This window comes from Lates calcarifer, unplaced genomic scaffold (assembly GCF_001640805.2).
Source record: "Lates calcarifer isolate ASB-BC8 unplaced genomic scaffold, TLL_Latcal_v3 _unitig_1424_quiver_1035, whole genome shotgun sequence".
Taxonomy (NCBI): Eukaryota; Metazoa; Chordata; class Actinopteri; family Centropomidae; genus Lates; species Lates calcarifer.
In genome coordinates this window covers 31,704-44,852 of record NW_026115506.1, presented here as the reverse complement: position 1 = coordinate 44,852, position 13,149 = coordinate 31,704, and the positions used below count along the sequence as shown (strand labels likewise).

The 13,149-nt window shown below is 42.2% G+C and overlaps 1 protein-coding gene across 1 annotated transcript; it reads left to right on the top strand.

Annotated features, from left to right (window-relative positions):
* The first annotated feature begins 5,713 nt into the window (after positions 1-5,713).
* On the top strand, positions 5,714-12,755 carry LOC127139348 (sphingosine-1-phosphate phosphatase 1-like). The gene has a single exon (XM_051067325.1). It carries the CDS (start codon positions 6,084-6,086, stop codon positions 6,627-6,629), a length of 546 nt encoding a protein of 181 aa, XP_050923282.1. The 5' UTR covers positions 5,714-6,083; the 3' UTR covers positions 6,630-12,755.
* The last annotated feature ends 394 nt before the right edge of the window (positions 12,756-13,149 follow it).

Sequence of the window (13,149 nt, the reverse complement as noted above, 5' to 3'; positions counted from 1 at the left end):
GGCAAAGTCATCAAAATAACCTTATCATTGTTGGTAATTTTGGCATCTACAGAGCACAATCCAAAATACCTCCATGATATCACATGACGGCAAAGTCCAGAGTTCGGTTTCCAGCTGGGGGACCTTTGCTGCGTGTCAAACAGTCAGTGTGTCAGAGCAAGTGTCAAAATGATCTCAACCCAGGATTCACGCTGCGGGTTTCTCTGAGCTTTCAGCCACATCTCACAGTCAGTGACTGAGCTTCATCAGCTGATATGGAGAGGTTAAAAGCCCTGAAACAGTTAGTTAGTGGATCTGGAGTTTGAGGTCATTACCAGCCCTGCAGGACTCTCAGCAAACCTTGTATTTGGTGTGTGTTTTTTTTGTGCAAAGAGAAATCACAAACCAAATAGTTTGTATATTGTCTGACTTAAAAAAAAAAAAAAAATTAAGTTTACTAAATTTACTTCCCTTCAAACAAGCCTTTGTTTTATATAAATTTGTATCTGAACGATGATGTTTTTAACAAAAAAGTTGAATTTCATAGTTAACATTTTTTAAAAATCACTGAAAAGTTCACTCTTAGTGTTTTTGCACCGGAGACTTTCCACATCACACTTGTTCAAGTAGTGGACTGTGATTGAGACCTGTTGGTACGTCCAGGTGTTAAACTCAGATTTAAGGAGAGCATACAGAAACTTTGCCCTTTCCTGCAGGTGGATGTGACGATAAACTGCACACATCCATCTGCACAGCGAAGCTCAGACATCAGAGTAAGATCACTCTCTGAGCGTAGGGGGATTTTAAAGTGTAAAACAAACTGTCAGTCTTTGTGGTGTTACTTGTGTGGTGTGATTAGCAGGCAGGGTGTGAAACAGGAAATCTTTCCTCTCGCTGATTTTAAGCAGGAGGTGGAATCTGAACTCAAAGACTCCAAACAATGGTTTTTCTGCCTCAGACCACTGAGTTTCTGTTCCAGCTGCTCACTAAAATTACTTCATCATCCAGTTTTATCTGACTTTTCGCTTTTGTTCTGGGTGTTTTAATCTGTGCACAGAGCAAAGTTCATTCATGCTCATTGGTAAATGTGCAAAGATAATGAAGGAAACAAATTTGGTTTGCATGAAAATATAAGCTTCTTCTTTTGCTCTGTCGTCTCTGAGTTTGCATCACGTCTCCAACATGCTAAGGCCTGTATACGTCTGTGTGTAGTGAGAGAATAAAAGAAAGCATCTCACAGTTTTCACTGGAGAACTTGAGGAAAATTCGTACCTGCAAAAACTTGCCCCTGCATCTTTCCTTTTATCTGCTGCTCTCACGTTAGCAGATTGTTTTGCCGACGGCAGGGCTCTGACTACAGGTACTGTCACGAAACACATAATCCAACACCAGTGGGTGGGTGTGTTTACCTCAGCTTTCCCTACAGCATTACAGTAAAGTCTGCCACCCCCCCTCTGGCTGCGAGAAACTGAGGAGGTCGATTTTTATGATTTATAAGTTATTTTAAGGAAGTACATGTTCTGTTAAATAATTCAAACAGTCACCACAGATTTTTCTGTGGGTTCCTCTGTCCACATGTCGGTCACATTAACCTGGTTTGGGGTAATTTCTCTCACTGGTAAAGTGATGTCAGTCTCGCTGCGCTGTTGGGGTCGGGCCGTCTGTCGTCAGGGCAACAGTGTCCGTGGTCATGGCTGTGTCACGGTGATGGATGGATGGTGGCGTGGGACCAGCAGACATTACAGCACGCTGGCTGTCCTCCCAGATAAACATTAGAAGGTACTTCCACATCACAGACTCTTTTAAGGGCTTTCTGCGGCTGCCCGCAGGTGGTGTCCTCCACCTCAGGAACCACACACACATCTGTCAGCCTACAGATCAGGTCAGCCCTCTGTATCTCACCACAACACTCTGCTCCCTCTGCGATCATCTCAACAGAAAGAACAGTCAGGTTTTCTCCTCAGACAAACAAGACCTGGCCTAGAAAAGCATTAAGATGATTAACTCGGCAGTTAATTAGATTTCCAACTCACAGTGAGTAAATTATAGGACGCAGGTCTGAGTCATCTCCGGCTGAACAACTTGAGGCTTGATTCTTCGCGGCTCATCAGATTGAAGTGCATCCATAGCACCGACAACGCCACAACTGTCTGTGAGAATCAGACGCTTCAGCTCCTTATTGCCTGAGAGGGAGTTTGTCACTGTGATTATGGTTTTGACAGTGAGGCAGAACTTAAATCCTCATGCATTGGCTGTTTCATGGAGTGTTCTATTCATGAGTCTCTTAAGTGGTTAGTCTCCTCCATCATAACGTCTCTGGTAATATGATGTGTGTGTAGCAGGTGTTCTGAAAACAAGAATCTGCTCCCAAGTTGATCTGAAGAGTTCTCCAGGGTCAAACTAGACCCTGATACTAACTCTTCTCAAGGTTCTTGGCAGGTACGTCGCTTTAAGCATCTTGGAGACGTCGCCACAGTATTTCTGTGGATTCAGGCTGTCTCAGTGTCTTCTCTTTCTCCCAGACTGACTCCATGATGGGCTCTGTGGGGGCCAGGCCATCTGCTGCAATCTGCTGTGGTAAAAATGTCTTACATTTAACCAAGATTTAAAACGGTTGCCGCTCTGTAAAATGCAACACCTGCTGTGGGTTTATAATTTGAAACAAAAGTTGATCTTAAATCTACATTTAAGGACATTTTGATTCTGAGGATGTAGCGTTGTTTGCTGTTGTTGACTGACAGTAAGGATCGTTTAACCACCTGTTTCCTTCCTACAAAGTACTTCTACTGTTTCTTCCTGTGACAGTTTGTACTCCACATGTTCCTCTCCTCTCCCTCTGGCTCGGCCCTTTCCTCCTCCTCCTCCTCCTCATGGTCCTGCACACAACCCAGAGAGCATGAATGTGACCACTCGTGGTTGTGTCAGACAGTCTAGATAAAATCATCCGTCTGTAACCCAGAAACTCCCGCCGCTGCTCCTCCTCTTCAGTCGCATGATTGATGTAAATAATGTCTGTTGCTGTAGCAACCTTCACATTACAGACCAGTTGACTTTCCACCACCACTAACCAGTGATGTCAGTTTATCTGTAAGATCTTGACAATCCCTTAAACTCTCATCCTCCCTAAAGTTTCCCCTCAAGTAAGCTCAAATACGAAACCATATTTCTCCACCCTCTGATACAGTGTCACAGAAATATTTGATCTGTATGTTCTTCTTCTAACACTTCAGTTTAACTATGTCATAGGTTTACAGGGTGAAATATTCAAACCAGCATCATTACATCATCTAGGAAAAATCCAGACATCTTGCTCATCATTTGACATCCATTAACCAGACGTGCGTATACTCTACACCATTAAAAGTATGCTGAATTAGCTTTTAGCAGTGAGGATTGTACAGACAACTCTCACTGGAAAACTGGAGAAGTTAAAAACGTGACGATTCTCAGGCAAGTTCTGAGGTTTTTCCTGTGAATCCTCGGGGGGGTTATGGATGTTTATTTACAGTGGGTATCTGAGAAAATAGTATCCTGTAGAAGTGTAAGTCACACTGAGTTATGACTCCGAGAAGGAGGAGTGAGAACTGGTTGATAGCATGAATCAGCTTCATGTTTTCTCTGACCACTACACAGTTTAAACAGTGATCTCAGAAACACAACATTAGAGCTGGAGTTATATGGGATGGATCGGCCTGTGGGTCGACGTGCAGGCAGCTCATTTCCACCTGATAACACAGTCCGCTGTCGGCTGCACAGTCAGGCCATATGGGGACTGTTGTGTTTCAGGGAGTGGAGCTTGAACACATGGGGAGCCATTAGTGGTCTCCTCTGCCAGGCCCGCCAGGCACTCAATGTGTTCTGGAAATCATCACGCCCAATGAAACTACTTCCTCCTCCTTTGTTCTGCAGGAAGAGCTCGGAGACAAATCTGCTCTGCTGCCGATGATGTTGTTGACATCTGCGGACCTTTTGCCAGACTGCTAGTTGAGCACTTTCACTACAGTCTTTGGTGTTTTTACTTGATTCAGAGGCTCACATTATGAAGTTTGAATGAGAAGTACAGTTGCCAGTGTTTTCTGTGCACCAGCGCAAACATAAATCTCTCTCAGGAAACTGTTCAAACAAAGCAGAAAATTGCAAGTTCATCTAAGACCCAAGGAAATTATATGGTCCTCTGAGGCAAATCACAGCTGCAACAATTAGTCGTCAGTAGCCAAAAATGTGTTGATTCCAGTTTCTCAATTGTGAGAACTTGTTAATTTTCTTGGTTTTACACTAAAGTCAACTGTAGATTTTTGGGTTTTGTGCCGTTGGTAAGTATATTGGTAAGTTTCAGTTTCTCACATTTGAGGATTTGTTGCTTTTCATTTGTTTTCTACAGTAAGCTGCTGGATATCTTTGGGTTTTGGATTCTTTGACATAAAACATGGACATTAACGGTCGTCTGATGCTTTATGTTAGCACACATAAATGCAGCTGCAGCTCTAATTAGTTGATTTGACTTGAGTACATGTTTACATCTCAGGGAGGACAGACTGTGATCATTGCTGTCAACTGCTGCACATACTGAACTTTAATGGAAGCTGATAGCAGGATCCATTAAGTCATTATGTGTTCTAGATGAACAACAGGCAGGAGTCACTCTGGGTCAGGCTTTATATACAGGACTATTAGTGGTACTGTTCCCACTGAGGCCTGACAATATACACGCTCATTTATTTTCATTGTAAAGCACTTTAGATAAAAGCTTCTCCCAAGTGACATGTTCTGTGTTGTTCCCTCAGGGCGCTGTGCCTCGGGCTCGTGCTCTGTCTGGACATTTTTAGACCGGGCAGCTCATTGTTTGAGAGCTCCCTCTACTTCTGTCAGTGGAGGAGAAAATTACAGGCGGCTGAACGCTTTCACTCACTGTGTGTTTGTCATTAAGAGCGAGCGAGGGCTGATAAAAGTTTGCAGCAGTGGTAGCGGTGATAACCTCCTGAGAGGTTTCCTGTCTGTTATCTCGCTGCTGAGTCACCTTTTAAACGCCGGTGCAGTAAAATGTGTCCTTGCTGTGCGCCGTGTGCTGTCAGTGACTCTGCTCGGACACGAGGTCCCGCCGAGCGACAGGCCAACATGTGCCGCCTGCGCTGCAGCTCTGGCGCTCGTAGTTCAGCACGGGTTAATGACTGACTGTGAGATCAGGACTTATATGGACCACAACATGTATTTAAGCAGCCAAATAGATATTTAAACTGTAACAGGACCTTGGTTTCCTGCCATTGTGGCCGTCCAACTCGACTAACCTGCCAGACGCAGCTGAAAGGTCCCAGTGTTTGGCTGGTGGAGGAGCACTGGTGTAAATTTACAGTCACCATCATTGATTTCTTCTCCTGGGAAAGTAGACACTGATTAGATACCTGCTGTGAAGTAAACTCTGCACACACTCTGTACACACACTGCACTGTGCACACACACACACACACAAACTGCGAAATCTTTACAGCAACAAAAACTATTTGAGAACATTTTAATAAACAAATCAAAGTTCAACCCAGCAGAAAGGCTGATAAAGGAAATCCAGTTTCTCACTGGCATGATATTGTTGTGAATATAAGGACATGTAAACAACACAAAAAGACCACATTAATTCATCTCTGTCTGTCCCCCAGCATCACACTGTCAAGTGTCTGTTATACAGGGAGATGTGAATGCATGGACACAGTATGGATCTTGTAGGAACAATAAAGACGTTTCCGACTGACTGATTGAATTCCTGGTGTGCATCATTTGAATCAGATGATCTCTTAAGTTTAAATATTTGTTGGTGCATTTCCTTCTGAGGCCTGTTGACAGGAAACAGGAAGTGAGTGAGCTCAGCATGGCAGTGAACTCTGGACACAAACACAAAGGTCATCGCAGCCCTTTATTTATTGACCCGAGCAGCAAACTGACAGCTGGCTTCCTGCCTCTGGCACCGGCTGTATAAGTGGATTTCACCTTTCAGATATATCCTGGACTTTACAGCCGAGGTCGCTGGCTCACTGCCGTCGCTGTGTGAACGTGTGAATGAGAAACGCTTTGGATGAAAACAAAATCTCTGTTTGTCTGTCCCCCAGGACGTCATGGCCGGCGTCCTCTACAGCGTCCTGATCCTCCTCTTCTTCCTCCCGGCCCTGGACCTGATCGATGGCTTCAACCTGACCTGCCGCTACGCCCCGCTCATCATCATCTCCCTCCACCTGGGCCTGGGCCTGTTTTCCTTCACCCTGGACACCTGGAGCACCTCGCGGGGCGACACCGCTCAGATCCTGGGCACGGGGGCCGGCGTGGCCCTGGCCTCCCACGTCAACCACTACCTGGGCCTGCTGCCTGACCCGACGCCGGACCAGCTGCCGTTCACCCTGCCCGCCCTCAGCGTGGGTCTGGTGGCCGCGGCCGTGCTGCGGCTCGTCCTGGGCGTCCTGGTGCTGATGGCCACGCGGGCGCTGATGAAGGCCGTCACCATCCCGCTGGTGTGCTGGGTGTCCAGGGTGCCCAGCGGGGACGTGAGGAAGGCCAGGCAGCACATGGAGGTGGAGCTGCCTTACCGGTACATCGTCTACGGGATGGTGGGCTTCAACGTGCTCTTCCTGGTCCCGCTGCTCTTCAGCTACATGCAGCTCTCCTGACTGGATGGTGGCTCACTTCATAGTCAGTTACTGACTAAAACACAGTGAAGTGACCCTCCTCATGTTCACCTAGTGCTGTTATCAGATCAGTTTTGCTACTACTTTTCATCCAGAGCTGCTTTTCTAACCAGAGGCATTTGGTCTGGGCCTGATGAAGGTGAATTAAAGCCTCAGCACTGATCTGGATGCTGCCTTTTTATCAGTTTTCTATCTTGTTTTTCTCCTGTTGGCTCAGAGTAGCGTTCAGGAAGGATGAACCAGAAACAGCTGACTGCTTCTGACAGCTTCCCTGACTGATATCTGAGTGATATCTCTCTGTTCTGTTCTTTAGATTTATTTAAAATTGAAACTCTCGGCTCGTCCTGATCCCAGGAGAGGCTGCGAGCCGAACATCCACTCCTCCTCTACCAGCTTAATTCATTTTAAAAGAAAAAAGAAAACTTTTTAACAGTGGCCTCTGAAAGACTACAAATACCACTGATTGCTACTGATAGATGACCTGTGTCTCAGTATTTCCATTTTTATTAATGCTATTATTATTAAGAGCTCAGACAAAGAAGCATACAGGTAAGACGACTGAAGAGTCTCCAGCATTTGCACTTCCAGGAACTTGAGGACAAAATGTAGCTTCACAAAGTGTTTTCAGTCTTTTATTAGATGAAGTGTTGAGTAACTCCTTAGAAACATGATGGAAAAATAGCAAATATTCACAATTTGTGATCTAACAAAGCTGACTGATCAGTTATCTGAATCAAAAACTGGAGTTTGACGTTCAAACTTTGTGTGGTTCTTTGTCTGAAAGCTTCTTAATATTAATATTTGATCTTCCTCTCCTTTGTCTCACCCCTCAGAGCAATAAGATCCCTGTGATTTTATAATTCCTTATTCCAGTATGGGAGTTTATTCTGATGTGGAAAGGTTCCTCTTCGTCCTTTGTTACCTGTCTAACGAGAAGAGGCAGATTCCTCTGGAACTGAATCCAATTGTTCGAGCGCACATGTACAGTGTTAAAGGGCTCTTCCCACGCTGTCTGCTCTGTTTACTGTTTCAGTCTGTACTCAGAAAACCTGATCATCTGATCTCTGCTCTGAGACTGATCTCTTTTCCTATAAAGCAATGAGAGGGCACATATTTTATAATCCTGAAGGAAGGAACGAAGCGTTTTTCCTGTAAGGACGACGGAAATCTGTCTGTTTGGCTCAGCTTTTTTTACTTTTACACTATAAAACTTGACTTTCAGTTTGATAACGTGGAGATGTTTTCAATGACATCCATCCACCATGCAGAGGAAAGTCTCCTGTGCTGGAGTTTGATGGGAGGAAGCGGTGGAGATAACGCAGTGGATCGGTGACGGTCGAGAGACAAAAGGAGCTCAGGCAAAAATATATCTCGATTTATAAACCAAGACAGTATTAGACAGAGGTGGAACTCGTTGTTGTAATGCAACAGCAAGATGGTCACAGTTTCAAGAATAAAGTTTAGAGATCAGTGTAATTAACATTCCTAAATTTTAGACTGAGATCAGCTTTTCCTTAAAAATACAATCAGGAAACCTTATTTCCCCAGAGGCAGCACAGGTGTTTCAAAAGAACATCAAAACTGTTAAAACATAAAGGATCAGGACTCACCAGCTGTTTCTAAATCCATTATTGTATGGAAACTGTAAAGAACAACTCTGCTCTTTGATTTTAACAGCTATCAAACACCTTTTCAGTCAGAGTGAACTCTTAATGATAATCTACACTGTGAACTTGTAGATATTAGGAGGCGTTTGTCAGTTTGTTCAGTCAACAGAGCAGCAGCTCCACCTGCTAATTACTGGGTGTATATTATTTATCCACAGCTCATCTCAGTGTAAGAACTCGTTTGAGCGGTGCAGCCTGTTTCAGTTTAGTTTTATGTGTCTCTGTAACGAGGCGAGTGTGAAGTGATCAACAGCTGCTGCAGCTGCCTCCTGATCTGAACTGTGTTTTCACTGATAATTATCACCATCCCTGTGATTTAACTGCCAGTAAGAACACACTAGTTAAATATGAGTGAGGGCAGATGGAACAAGTCAGTTATATCATAATAAATTGTAGGTGTTTGTGTAGTGACAGCTGTTAGGGGAGAAAGCCTGTCTCCTCAGCGTCCACGTGGACTTTGACTCCAGCTTCCTCCTGTCGTCCTCCCACACTGCAGCTGAGTCACAGTAGTGAATAAACCCTCTTCAGACCACTAATGCCCCGCTTCAGTCGTCTGGTCGAGGCCTGTAGGACTGGACCAATCTGAACTTTTACTGGAGAGGTTTTTCTTCTTTTGCTCTGTACCTGCTTCAGTACTTTTCTCTTCAGAAGTGACCAAGTTCTCTGGTTCTGTAGGTCGATCACGTCACTGCTGCTGTGGGAACACTGGTAGATTGTAGCCTGTTATGAGATGAAGTTTATTTTGACCATCAGTACTGCAGTGACATGTTTCCCAGCAGCTCAGTGTTGTCCATGATCCACCTGTTGCTCTGCCAGGCAGAGCTGCTGTGAGTGTGGATGATTCAGGAACAATACAATACAGTGTTTTGTCTGAATCTCTGTACTCGAGGCAATAATGACTGAACATCTGGACACAGGCCTGATGTTTCACTCACACAGGGAGAGAAGCCTGCTTCATGTTTTATCCACTGCAGCGGGCAGTTGTGGGTGAAGTGCCTTGCTCCAGCTGGTGTAGCGTTCAGGTGCTGCTGCCCCCTGCTGGTGGCATCTCACCTCTGAACTGAAGACCAACAAAGTCAAGAGAAAAACTAACTTTTCATGAGTCTTAATTTGCCTCGTCAAGGGCAGCAGGTTCAGCAGGAAGCTGTGTTACAAGCTGACCTGTACGTCATTGCTGTCGTTGTCGTATATGGTACTGTCCTAATATTGATGCACTGTTCCCAGAATGCACTGCCCCCATCCCCAACCCACCTCCGAGCCAGACAGAAAGGGTGAAGCTGGTCTGAAATGTTGATCTGAGGTCAGATTTGCTCATTTCCCTCAAAAACTAGGAGTCAGGATTAAGGGAAGATGAAATCAAACTGGAGTTTGTTTTTTCAGAATATTAAGATTTGAATAATTTACCTGCACGCTCACAAATGTCTGTGTTTAAATTTGGCAGGTAAAGTTCCATCATTTTATATACTAACAGTAGCTGAGGGATTAGACAGATTTTAAGCCTCTGGAGGAAGATGAAAGAGTTTACAGCACATGTTTTGTTTTCCATATGGAAATTAAGGTAAGGCAAGAAATTTAAAGTACTTTATGTAGAGTATAAAAGGCACAAGATATTAAAGTAAAGACAAGGTAATATAAAGCTTTGTTAGGGCTGGACCTGATCATTGTTATTAACTATTATCTGTTGATCATTTTCTCAGTTAACACATTTGTTGTTTGGTCAATAAAGTGTCAGATAATGGCGACAAAAAGGTTCATTAACGGGGCTACTGGCCCTGGAAAAGCAGATTGTTACTTTCTGACCAGATGCATAATTTATAATATTTAAACCACTATTATGAACCTAAACTTGTATCCAACCTGCTCACATTGTCTCAGACCGAAGTAAAACCAAGACAACTCAGATCGACCAGCTTCAGCTCAGAGTTTGTCCGGCTCGTCTCACATCCTGTGGCCTTGTCTCCTGCACGAATATATTTCTGTTTGTTGTAGCATTTTTGTCTGAATGTGGTTTCCTCCCTGTACCAGTGAAACCAGAAGTTTATTCCTGTTGTCTTTTTGTTTGATCAACAAAACACACAACCTCTGTTAACCCTGTGGTGGGATCATGTTTGATGAAACAGCCTGAAAGTGTCAGTGTGAAAAGTTTGATTCCAGAGTCAGAGGAGTAGAGGAGAGAGGAGGAGTCATGAAGCCAAAACCCATCCATGTAGTGATATATGTGAATGAAGCTAGAGAAGTAAATGTTTAAACACATGTTTTTGTGGTATTTATATCCTGACAAACGACGTTTCCTGCAGATGGAGGAACAGTCAGATTGATAAATGAGATTAAACTAAACTTCCTGACTGTGATGATGATGATAGTTGTGTTTCTATTGTGAAGGCTTTCAGCCAGAATGATAACAGGTTCCACAAGACCACCACCACCCTGATTCAAGTTCACTGGTGTGTATGCGTGTTAGACTGAACTGAAGAAAATGTGTTGGATTAATGGAAGATTTTATTTCATCTGTGGTAATTTAGTTAAAGCAGGGCTGGCCTGATGTGTTTCAGGGGCTGAAATAAGGATTTAAATTTGTTTGTTCAGATAAAAATCACAATTAACTTTACCGGAAACATCTAAATATAAAGTATTTAAACAAATCAAAGTTACTAAATTTACATTTTATTGCAGTAATTTTTCAATGTAACACATTATTTTCTAACTTTATGATTCACTCCCTGATTGTTGTGAAGCATCCCTTAAATTTAAACATTTTAGTTTTTCCAGAATTTGGTACAATGTTCTCTGAAATTTGACATGATCCCAGGATTTGATGAAATGCTTCTGAAGTTTGTCTTAGTACCAAATTTTGTAATTTGGTAGAGGAACAGAATTTATTATGACCCAAATTTTATTTGTTATAATCCTACATGTTGTAATTTGGTTAATTTTAGAATTATAATTAATTTTGTTTAATAATATTAGGATTATAATCCTAAATGTTATTTGCTATAATCACATGTTTTGTTATTGGGTAGAATCCTGATATACTTTTTTGGAATTTTATTTTTATTTCTTAATTTTTTTAGTTTTTTGTCATAATCCACTTTTTGTGCTTTGGTTGAAACTTCAAATTTGATGTGATAGATTCCATAAGTTTAGGTTGTAATCCCAATCTTTGTACTAGTTTTTTTCATAATCCCAAATGTTACAATTTTCTGGTCAAATCTCCAAATTTTCTTATAATTCTGGAATTATTATCCAAAATTTGTCAAATTTTAAAATTTGTTAAAATCTCTAAATTTTTATGCCATAAACCCAAAATTTTGTTAAAACAATGACAGAAATTTTGGTAAATTTTGGTGATTGAAATCTAGAATTTTTTTGTGGGAACCTTTTCGCTCAAATGTCTTTACAGCTGAAGAACACAATCAGGGAGTTTATTGGTAAATACTTAAATTATGATTTTTGAAAAACTAAATACAGGAACCTTTAGAAAGTTAAGATTTTCAGCTCCTCTGTGCCCTCTGGTGGCTGAGACTCCAGCTCTGCTCTCTGCTTCTTTCTGTCTTTTGAGGCATTTCCTTTCTTCTTGAAATACTGAATCTCAGAGAAATGACTTTTTCTATAAGATTATTTCAGACCTTGACCAAATATCCAGTGGTTGAGCTGTGTAGCTGTAGCTCTGTTAGCCTGACTCTGCTCCACGTTTCCCTTTAGTGCCTTTATCGTTGTTCAGGAAGATTCTCATCTTTCATGTGAAAACTCTGGTCCTTACATTTGTTTTTTCTTCACTCTGTCCTGTCGTGTTGCCTTTTGCACTTTGTAGCTGCATAAATGTTTCCCTGTGAGGAGGGAAAATGGAAATAAATGACTAAAAATTCAAGATTTATACCGTAACTTCAAACCAGATGATCATTTCCCACACTGTTGCTCGTTTATAACTGCCTTCACTCAAATTAGCAACAAGTGAGTCACTGTACGTTATTTTATGTTAAAGTTAATTGAATTCAAAGTATTTCATTTTAACCTTTGGACACATTTGGATTCACTGACTGTCCCAAACAAAATATATCCCCCGATTATTTATCTGTTTGGTTTGAGAAGGAAAATGTTCGTGTTTTAAAGGGTTTAAATCCAAAATGGCACAAATCAACCGGAGAAACATAAGTTGATTAATTAAAACATTTGTGTTTGAGTTTGAGAGACTTTCACTCTCAATGATCACTTTGTGTCAGACCTTTCATTTTGGGATTAAACTGCTCATGTCTGTTGTTCAGCCGTGTCCTGATCTGACTGATGTGAACAGTAGAGGACCTTTTATGCAGTTTCACTGTATTTTGTTTTTATATATCTGCAGATTTTATTCTTGGATTTGATCTGATTCAGAATGAGGTTCTGTTTCTGTCTGATTGTTTGTGTGAAATTAACTGCAATAAAAATGATGAGAAAATAATGAGCCTGCTGCTCTTGGTTTATCTTTAAGCTGAGTTGGACACTGTGCCAGCATCACCTCACTGCTTAGCACTGTTCCTGACCTGACTGCAGAAGTTTACTGGGACGTGATTAATAGAATTAGTTTCACCTGTGCTTTTTCTGCCATGACAAGACAACTGTCAGCTGTGAAGAAGGTCAGTTAGAGTCAGGAAAGATGAAAAAGACCAGAAGGTTTAAGTATTTAACTCTCGATAGCAGAGGGTGCTGTATGTTTTAACCTGTTCATCCTGCTGTGCAGTCAGCATTTCCAGAAATGAATGAATGAACTTTGGAATGAAATTCAACATGTTACATGAGAAGCAACAGCATTTAGTAGAAGAGCTTTGACAAAGCTCCTCCCCTCACATGACTCGCCT